Genomic DNA, 10,643 nt, shown 5'->3' with positions numbered 1-10,643 from the left:
GTCGCGCCGCACGTAACATGGCGGACTCAGCTGACGTCACGACCCCGCCAGCCAATCGTTAGCCGCTCTTTCCCCCCTATGTGTTCTGTAGGCGCGCGCTGCGGCCTCCCTTCGAGTCCGGCTCCTGCGGCAACATGGCGGCGGCGGAGACAATGAGCGCGGGCGGGAGGCGCCAACTGTGAGCGGGCCACTGCCGTCCCCGTGCGCCGACCTCAGGTTACCCGAGCTCCGTCAACCGCCAGCCACCGGGCCCTAGGGGTGTGAGGTCCCCTTTCTGATCCCCAACGTAGCAGCCACCACACAAGGCCTGACAGCCAGGGGAGGGCCGGGGGGAAAACATAGGGGTTACTGCTCTGCCCCGTTCCCCAACTCCCCCCAGACACCTCCTGTACCCCAACATCTCCCCCCTCTCCTTGTGACTTAACAGCATTCCCCATCCTCAGCCCCCCCCCCCATCCATTACCTCAGACGTACCCCCTATCCCCTGTATTCCTGCACCCCCATATTCTGTGCTGTCCCCCACCCCTGTATTCTGTGCTTTCCCTGTACCCCACTTTCCCTCCACACCGGGGCGCATTGCCCCACCAGCCCTGGCGGCCATGAAGCTGACGGATAATGTGCTGCGCAGCTTCCGGGTGGCCAAGGTTTTCCGTGAGAATTCCGATAAGATCAACTGCTTCGACTTCAGCCCTGGCGGGGAGACTGTCATTTCCAGCAGCGACGATGACTCCATCGTTCTGTACGACTGCCAGGAGGGCAAGTAAGTATGGGGTCTTAGCGATGGCGATGGGCCGGTGATGTGCCGTTCTGTGTATAGCAATGGCCAGAGCCAGCGGTGTTTCCCCACCAATGGCTGCTATGGAGTAAGGCCAGGAGATGTCATAGTTGGCGGAGGAGCGACACAGTGACCTGAGAACGCCATTCCCTGTATAGGGGTATACTAGAAGTATACGATGCAGAGTATAAGCGTAGACTAGGAAGACACGTGGCAGCCATTCTGCTATGGAAACCGGATGGTGACGCTAGAACATGATATTATAATTTACACTAATCATCCATAACCATGTCAGGTCATAACTTGTCTTTGGTAAAATGTTTTGCCAATGTCTATAAACTTTCATGGATGCTTGTCGGTGTTTCTTGGCATTGAGAATGATGCCCTGAGCGGCCCACAGCTACAAGTCTGCCGTCAGGGGTTGTAGAAGCTAGGACAGTAGAGCAATATAAGCACGCTCAGGTGGGATAAGGATATCCTTACAAAGACCTAAGGGTCAAATGGGTTTGAAGTTGTCAGAAGTTTAAATGTAGACTAGATGGGCCAAGAGGTTTTTATCTGCTGTCACAGTCTGTTTCTATGTCTCAAGGTGCCCATACACGTTACAATTGTATACACTATCGCATTTCGATTTTGCAATGAGATCTAGTACAAAAAGTGCAGCATATACTTTTTGTACTAGTTCTCATCTCATTGCAATACAGAGATGCGATATTGTATACAATATTGTATAAAATAATTGTAACGTGTATGGGCACCTTAAGATGTTTGCACTGAGGACATCCCCACTTGGCATTAGATGTCCTATCTGTCATTATGGGGGAGAAGTGGTATCCACGCATGTTATATGCACCAATACTGTTTCTACCCCACGTGTTACTGAGCCGGCATGTGCCACTCTATTTTTTAGGGTTTCCACCTTTAAGATTGCCCACGACATCGGAGCTCTGTATATGAACGGTTGGTGGCACTGACAGCTACTGATTTTGACAGCAGTATAATAAATCCGCCCCCTTATCAGCTTTTTGTACTTTGTAAAGGTGGCATCTACGCTCGGAGGTAACAACTATGATAAATACAGGTATCTGGGGGTCAGCGTGTGTCCGTCAACTGGCAAAGCCTGGTCTTGAGAGAGGGTCAGATGTGCTGATAGGCATTTGGGAAAAGTGGGGGAGAGGTGTCTCAGATGTGGTGGGGGAAGTGACTGACAAGTTCCACACTTAAGGCCCTCGTACACTATGCGATTCACATGCTATTTGGGATCTTTTCCTGTGATTGAGGCGATCAGTCGCAGTTAAAGAGCCCATATTGCAGGTAAATGACGGAAGGTCTAATGCGATCCCTTATTACACCGGAGCCTTTGAGTCACAATGGCTACAGAAACAATCTCTTGATTTCACTTTTATAATGGCTCCTATGCGTTTTGCAGTGTTTCATATTGTTTTCTGTTCTGACAGGCCCAAGCGGACGCTTTACAGCAAGAAGTACGGCGTGGACCTCATCCGATACACACATGCAGCAAACACTGTCGTCTACAGCTCCAACAAGATTGATGGTACGCCTTTCCTGTGGTCCAGGGACTACATTCCTCTTTCCTACATTTACACCACACGGATTCTAACTGTGTTGTGTCATAACAGCAGTTTTTGAGTTTTTTGCTGTTGATGGTAGGTTACCTTCTCAGGTATGTCTTTTGTCAGTGTCGGCGATAGGCTTATGCTCCGGAGATGTCTTCGGTCTTACGCTTGGATCTGGGCTGAGGTAGTTGTTTGTACAGTTTAAGGGTCTGTGACATCACCCGCGGTTGGAGATAACTGTACAGGCTACTTCCTTGCCTGGGCCATGGCACAATCAGCGTGGAGTTCCTGCTCGGATCAGCAAACGAGTCTTCGTGGGGTAAATCCTTGGCTTTCTATGTTGTACTGTAGATTATTTTTTTTTATACCGTGTTATGTTGTATCCTATTCACATAAACCTGTTCTATACAGTGAGCTGTTACATACTGCTAGCTAATTCCTTTCCTTTCTTTCTATAGATACCATCCGGTACCTCTCTCTTCACGATAACAAATATATCCGTTATTTCCCCGGCCACAATAAAAGGTGAGTGACAGTACTGAGGTTCCTCGCTACAGTAAGGGGTCAGGAAAGAAATGGTAAAAGGGGGTGAGGCGTTCTAAATATATTATTCAGTCTTTAGGGGAGTCGGCTGCTTACTGAATGGTCAGGACTGTGCTGCATTTACCGACATACTCGCAGGCACCCATCGAGCAAACTGATGCAGCATTTGTTACTTGAGCTAGCGCGATTGGATGAGAATCGTGGTTATCGTTAGGTTGCACTTTCCTCCCGTAATGAAGGGGTTTCTGGATGTTCCCTTCCGCATTTGGCAAGCAATTGTACTGTCATTTAGGTGGCCACACATCAGACCAACTTTCCTCTAACCATCCAACTAGCTGCTTGGATGGAATAAAAATATGTTACTGGATGGGAGCAAATGTAATATTTACTTCAGAAAACTGCTCCCAAAATCTGGAATAAGTTAAGAACTGTCGCTCAGATACGGTACTGTAGTTGAACCTGTTTGATTTTAAACAATTTGACTGAATGTTTTTGTCCATTTTCCTGGGTTTGTGAGCACAATTCTAATTCTTTTGCTCCCATCCAGTACCAGATTTTTATTCCATCCAAGCAATGGTTGGAGGACAGTTGGCCAGAATTACAGACCCCTTTTTTTGTCCAGTTCTGGTTAAGATTGTGTACTTACACTCACAACTTGACAGAACCAACATCTACCTGAGCAGGGTTATTTGTGTTGTCTCCTTGTATTTATCTTGGGGTTCTGGCCATCAGAGCAGTGTTTTCATGGATCGTTCCCCACTCTCATTTTTGCAGGGTCGTTGCATTATCTATGTCTCCGGTGGACGATGCGTTTATTTCTGGGTCCTTGGATAAAACCATCCGTCTGTGGGACCTCCGATCTCCCAACTGTCAGGTTAGTTCGGCTCTTCCCTGATGTTTCTATGATGTTCCTGCCTATCAGACACCCGGCTGAGTGTATATTCTTTCCTCTGTACAGGGTCTGATGCATCTGCAGGGGAAGCCAGTCTGTTCGTTTGACCCAGAGGGTCTCATTTTTGCGGCAGGGGTTAATTCGGAGATGGTGAAGCTGTATGATCTTCGCTCCTTTGATAAGGTAAATATACCACAGGTCATGTGAGCTTGTATGTTTGTTGGGACTGTTGCGCTGGTCACACATGATCCTATTCTGCCACCGCACAGTCGCGGCATACAACGATGTCATAAATTGCACCAGACTTGTTATGGCCAAGAAGCTGGATCACATTGGGGGTTAATTGAGGAAAAAGAACAATTGTTTGCAAGGACCAATACTCTTCTTTCTTACACGTGCTTCACTATTTTAGGGGCCACTTGCAGCAAAGTGGGGCCGATTGTTAGACATTTAGTGATCCTTCTAGTCTGTTACAATGGGGCTCCGCTGCCTGCCCTCTGCCTTTCCCACCCAAGGGCCGCAGTGTCATGCTGGTGGGAGTAGTTGTGGTTTAGCATATATTCAATGTGCAGATAGTGCTTGGGGTCAGCCCGACCTCTCAGTAAGCGCTGGGCACTCCTACCAGAGTGAGGAACAGGTGGAGTGTCGCAAGGCCAAGCCTCTTCCCAGAGTGACTACGCCCCTTTCTGGGCATGCACGGAAGTGCCTGAGTTCACACAGCAACCTAGGCTCACCCTAAAGTAAACAGTAGGCCTCTATTGCAGTATGGTAGTGTTCAGCTATGCCGACTTTTCCGATAATCTGTTGGATCCACATTCTGTCGGTCAGTATGTTCTGGAAGTGTAACATCTGGTTGCTTGTTCCATGTGCACAAATGTCACATTTGTACATGTTAAAGCGTACATTGCTCTGTGTGGTCACCAGCACTCAAACACTACACCTCTGTAGACCGACACGTTGCAAAACGTTCAGTAATACATCTTGTGCCGAACCCCCTTGTTGCAGGGCCCATTCGCCACCTTTAAGATGAATTATGACCGCACCTGCGAGTGGACGTCGCTCAAATTTAGCAACGATGGAAAATTAATCCTTCTCTCGACCAATGGCGGCTTCCTGAGACTGGTCGATGCGTTTAAAGGGGCCGTGCTGCACACCTTTGGGGTAAGAAGTTTGTGAAGACGTGATTGGATAAAAGGGGAGATGTAGGTGGATGATTCTGATTGTAGTGCACGTTGGTCTCTGACAGGGTTACAACAACAGTAAAGCGGTCACACTGGAAGCTTCCTTCACTCCCGATTCTCAGTTCATTATGATCGGTAAGATGAGTACAAGTCGTTTTCTCCCTTGTTCTACGGCTCCCGGGCTCCATCTCATACTCTCTATCTATGCAGGGTCGGAAGACGGTAAGATTCATGTTTGGAATGGAGAGAGCGGCATGAAAGTAGCTGTACTGGATGGCAAGCACACCGGGCCCATCACCTGCTTACAGTTCAATCCCAAGTTCATGACTTTCGCAAGTGCTTGTTCCAATATGGTGAGTAAGGATTCTCAGAGTGAAGTGTCTTCTACTTGTGTAATGTAGATAGGTGAAGGCATAGGCAGCTTGTAGTAGAGTGTAGTGCTCCTGGCAGAATGGGGGGGGGGCGGAGGGCTCTGACCTGCGGGAACATGCTAAAAGGGGATGTGCTCTGCCGGGGAGGGGGGTGTCCTGTCAGCATCACTCTTGGGGGCTGGGCTTCCCCAAGCTCTACTCTGTTTGAATAGAGGTTATAGCATCTATTTACCTGACTCCATAGCCTTTCCCATCTGCGGGACAGTGCAACCTACACGTGAGGATGGCACCCGGCCCTCTCATCTGCCCCCACCCCCTGAGCTCTCTTATATCTATGTCTGGAGGGTGCGGTACAGACTTGTATATCTGTATACGCTGGGATGAGATGCTGTATCTAGTCGGGCAGCCGCTGAGGGGGAGGAGCTTTCCTGCAGCTCTCACTGCACCGCTGCCAGACACAGCTGATAATACAATAGACCATTCCTATACCTGAAAATAACACACTTAATGTTCCGCTGCGGGCACGCAACTATTCTACTCTCCCTCTATGGGGGTCGTGGACCACGAGGGAAAGTAGCCGACGACTGTCGGGAACCCGGATGTCAGTGTGTTGAGTCGGGATCCCGACGTCGGGTAAATGCCTGTCGGGACCCCGTCCGGCACCTGGTTGTGATGTACGTTCAGTTAGAGAAAGACCAAGGGTTCGGCTAAGATTCTATAGACATTCTGAAAACTCAATTCCATAAGTTGTGTTTTGTAGGCATCTGGCGCTGCCTGAGATTGTGGGATCTCTGTGTGCAGCTAGCCATCCCTGCTACAGTAATCTGCCATCAGTGGTAGTACTGTCTCCAGAACCGCTTATAGCCACGACATAAAGGACTCTGGCTCAGGATAGGACATAATGACTTTTCCGGGCATCGTGTCAGTACACAATCTCACCAGAAGGGAAAATGTAATGGGGACTGAATCCTGGACTTTTTTTTTTTTTTTTTTTAAAGCGGCAATCATTTAGAATGCATAAACGACCTGCATCCTATTACTTATATCCCAATATGTCTGATTTGATTGCCCATTGCTCAAAATAAAGTGGGAAGCACCAATATCTAGGAATGGACAAATTAGCGCAGTATTGGAGAGATGGGGGTCGGCTGTATGTTGTACTACAGTGTTCCCGGTGTCACTGTCTTTCCCATGTCCTGTCACAGCCATGTACAAGGCATAAAAGCAATGGAGGTTACGTGCTAAGATAAACGTTCCGCCATTGCTGCTCCTGCACAATCTGACTTCCTGCCCCTCTGCCAGCTGTGGCGAAGGGGTAAATTTACTAAGATGGCATGTTGCCCATCACAGATTATACCTATATAGCACCTTCTAGAAGAATATAGATTGATCAGCTGATTGGTTCCTATAGGCAACATCCCATTTTCAACCCCCATCTTATTAACCCTAAAACCCCTTTTACATTGCAAATGCCACCGTCGCACCTGGGATTTGGACATGAGTCCTTCTTAGGAGTGACCACGCATTTCCAATATGCCTGGTTGCTGAGGCCAGACGGGAGGGGGGAAGGAAGGCAGCACCTGGAGCTGACGTGGTCTCCAAGCGTTGCCTCCTCCATAGTGTGAACGGGACCCGAGTCTTACCCATTAACACTGCACTGTAACCCGGGTCCGACCTGGGATTAACCCTTCTTTTAACCAGTCGGAATTCCGGGTTTTGAAAAGGGCCATTCACATTGCACAGAGACCTGTGTCAATTCCCCAACAACCCGGGATCGACCCAGGTTACTCCTCTCCTGCAATGTGAAAGGGTTGTAATACCCCTTTCACACCGGCCTACATTGCCGGGTTGGCCCTGGGAACAACCTGCGACTAGCGCTGGTGTGAAAGGCTCTCTGTAAAATTTGCCGGGATTTCAACCCTGATAGCTAGCAGGGTTGCTCCCGCGACCAGCCCAGGTTACTGGTTGGTGTAAAAGCTACTGACCTGGGCAGCAGTGTCCGTGCAGCGGTGGCTGGGAGCTTGTAGCGCTATATGCCAGGCGGCAGGGCGGGAAGTGCAGCTGAATTTGAAACCTATTAAAAAGACTGTCCGGGCGCACTCAACCATGTTCAAAACGCTTTCAAATTCAGCAGCGCTTCCCGCCCCACTGCCCGGCAAATAGCGCTTCAAGCTCCTTAGCCACCGCTGCTGCACATAGGCGCCCTCCCAGCGCTGTCTCTCCCCCTCACAGCAGAAAATGCAGGGACTAGGCTGATGTGAAAGGTGCCAACCCGGGAAAGTCCCTGCTTGATCCCTGGACTGTATTCCCGGGTAAGTCCCTGCATTTTCTGGTGTGAAGGGGTATAAGTGTGTTCTGTGTAGGAACCTCATTATGTAGGGCAGCACATGGTACCCGGGCACAGCTGATGCTGAAGCACTTTGTGGATAGTACAGGTCTCGCGGTATTACTGGTCACATGCAGAAGTTGAGCACCTTTTATCTGCTGTCCTAATGCAGAAGCCATCAGCCGGAGAGCAAGTACACAGGAGTCATATGCGGTATCTCTGATACATGTGCTATACGGTTTGGACCCTATTGACATAAGTGTTTGATAATGTAAAAAATACAATAGTGGACTTCTATCTTGTATCTAAACTGCATATATTTACCGGTGTACCAAACTACATTCTTGTTCTCCGTGTGCGTCTGTATGTACTGTAAGGATGGTCTCTTATCTGTAATGGACTCTTCTGTCTCCCCAGGCCTTCTGGCTGCCAACCATCGATGACTAGTTTACCAGTCACCCAGCAGGGGTAGCGAGAGCCCCGATGTTGCGTTTAGGACTGTTGGAGTCTGGAGAATGAGTATGGACCTTCCTATAGGCTCTCCTCAGTGTTACACCACTTCCACAATAGACTGGTCATTCTGCTTGCCAATCTGCTGGTCCATGCCTCCGAATATGTACATTACTGCGGCCCAGACGCCGGATAACGAAACTACTGTGCGGTGCCCGAGCAACATCCGGATCACATCCATTTTGGTTCAGTTTTTATTTTATGTCCTTTTTATGAATTGTCTCGATCACATTTTTATATATTTTCGCTGTTTGTACAAGTGTACAATCTGGCCAGACTCCCTGCCGGGACCAGTTACTCAATCCCCTCACCTTTTTATTGCTGGGATATTTCAGGCCCCCTTCCCCATTGTGCAACTGTGATGAAATGGCCACGCGTGTGTGTCATGTGACAGACGTGTATTTAGTTCCCTGAACACTGGAGTGACAGCATTATAATTAGTTGTGCTTGGGATCTCTTGCGCAATGAAGGCCCGAAGTAGGATCGTTGTGTCTCCGTTTGCGCTTTGTGGACACGAGTGATAGAAATGTTTTCTGCAATCTGAGAGTGTTGTCGCCCTGACGCCCAGCGGTACACGGGTGTGAAGGGCTCATTGCAGTATTGCCCATTTGTCTTTTATCTCCTTCCAGCTTCTGTTCTTCCAGACAAACTGAACAGGCCGCAAATAAGAGTGTGAGATTTCATTTGGCTCCTGAAACCGTTTGAGAATTAAATATTTCCTAGTGATTGGAGACGGCCTGCGCCGCCTGGTATTGTGTAGCCAGCAGTATCGGAAGTGGCACTGCAGCAATAAGAAGGGAGTTTGTAGCCATGTACAAGCCCAACAGGCGGAGGTTGTGCCCACTTCCACAATTAGGCTTAGTCCGGCACACAGATCAGAAAGACCAGCGATGAGACGAAGCGGAACCTCACCTTGCAGTATGTCAATCCCTGTGTATTGCTACTTTTTCCGGCTTCAAGTATTTAAAGGGACCGGGCATGTGACGGGTGCTCATAGCCTTCATTATCCCTAAGGGACTGTCCGCAAGCAGTATTCCAGTTCACAGCCGCACAGTTTGTGCTATCCGGCCGCATAAACAAATGTACATTTTATTTGCATGTGTACATAAGTGTTGTGATATTGTGAGTTTACTGCAATAAACACCCACAACCGTTTCTTGTATATAATGTTTTTTTACACAAATAAAACAATGATTGAAAAGTTGTGTGATTTGTGATGTTTTCCGTGCACGGCGGAGGGGATATGATACAATCCCCATTACTATTGCAGCCCAATCCATCACTAACCCATTAAACCAGGCACGTCCAAACTCTGGCCCTCCAGATGTTGTGAAACTACAAGTCCCATCATGCCTTACCACAGTTATGCTATTAGGAAATTCTAAAACTATGGCAAGGCATGCTGGGATGTATGGCTTCACAACAGCTGGAGGGCCATAGTTTTGGACATGCCTGTATTAAACAGTCATGTACCCCTACCTATCACAATTATACCAATTCCAGGGTGAGGGGGGCGATAGTGGACACAGATTTCCATCATTACTTGGGAGTTGGTACAATTATTCTGGTGTGCTGGAAGTAACTATGGGGGAGCGTCCTATAATGGGAGAATTTGCATCAGTCAGTCTGTGGATGCGAGGGGGGTGATATATACTAGGTGCAGCAATAAGTGTGAGCGGTCACAGTGTGTAATGTACTAGAGTAACAGTTTGGGGGGTAATAATAGAATGTACTAGATGCGGAAGTGGGTGTGAGGTAATAGAATGCACTAGGTGCAGCAGTGAGTATTGGGGCACAGTGTGTACCAGGTGCAGCAGTGAGTGAGGGGAGGGCAATAATAGAGTGCAATAGAATGCACTAGGTGCAGCAGGGAGCGTCGGGGGTGATAATAGAATTCTATAGGTGCAGTAGTGAGGGGGGATAATCGGATGCACTAGGTGCAGCAGTGTGTGTGTGGGGGTAATAGAATGCACTAGGTGCAGCAGTGAGTGTGAGGTAATAATCAAATGCACTATGTGCAGGAGTGAGTGTGTGTGGGGTAATAGAATGCACTAGGTGCAGCAGAGTGTGAGGGGCAGGTAATAATATAATGCTCTAGGTGCAGCAGTGAATGTGGGGTAATAATAGAATGTGCTAGGTGCAGCAGTGAGTGTGAGGGGTAATAGAATGCACTAGGTGCATCAGAGAATGAGTGTGTGTGTGGGGGTAATAATATAATACACTATAGGTACAGCAGAGTGCGTGTGAGGGGGTAATAATAGAATGCACTAGGTGCAGCAGTGAGTGTGTGTGTGGGGGGTAATAATAGAATGCACTATAGGTGCAGCAGAGTGAATGTGAGGGTTAATAATAGAATGCACTAGGTGCAGCAGTGAGTGTGAGGGGTAATAGAATGCACTAGGTCCAGCAGTGAATGTGAGGGGTAATAATAGAATGCTTTAGGTGCAGCAGTGACTGAGGGGTAATAA

At 48.4% G+C, this 10,643-nt stretch overlaps 1 protein-coding gene across 1 annotated transcript; it reads left to right on the top strand.

The window, feature by feature from the left end:
• Window positions 1-60: 60 nt before the first annotated feature.
• WDR82 (WD repeat domain 82) lies at window positions 61-9,380 on the top strand. Its single transcript, XM_083155798.1, has 9 exons — window positions 61-760; window positions 2,233-2,330; window positions 2,811-2,877; window positions 3,670-3,769; window positions 3,854-3,970; window positions 4,793-4,948; window positions 5,034-5,103; window positions 5,179-5,321; window positions 8,083-9,380. Exons 1-9 carry the CDS (start codon window positions 600-602, stop codon window positions 8,110-8,112), a joined length of 942 nt encoding a protein of 313 aa, XP_083011924.1. The 5' UTR covers window positions 61-599; the 3' UTR covers window positions 8,113-9,380.
• Window positions 9,381-10,643: the final 1,263 nt, after the last annotated feature.

Source organism: Crinia signifera, chromosome 8, assembly GCF_055691185.1.
Source record: "Crinia signifera chromosome 8, ASM5569118v1, whole genome shotgun sequence".
Classification (NCBI taxonomy): domain Eukaryota; kingdom Metazoa; phylum Chordata; class Amphibia; order Anura; family Myobatrachidae; genus Crinia; species Crinia signifera.
This window is presented reverse-complemented; position numbering and strand designations above follow the sequence as displayed.

Bases quoted from the DNA above. Each gene is read 5' to 3' on its own strand.
- WDR82 (XM_083155798.1), top strand. From the start codon at position 600: ATGAAGCTGACGGATAATGTGCTGCGCAGCTTCCGGGTGGCCAAGGTT. The intron at 2,331-2,810 runs GTACGCCTTTCC...TTCTTTCTATAG, and splicing joins CAGCTCCAACAAGATTGATG to ATACCATCCGGTACCTCTCT. The intron at 5,104-5,178 runs GTAAGATGAGTA...CTATCTATGCAG, and splicing joins TTCTCAGTTCATTATGATCG to GGTCGGAAGACGGTAAGATT.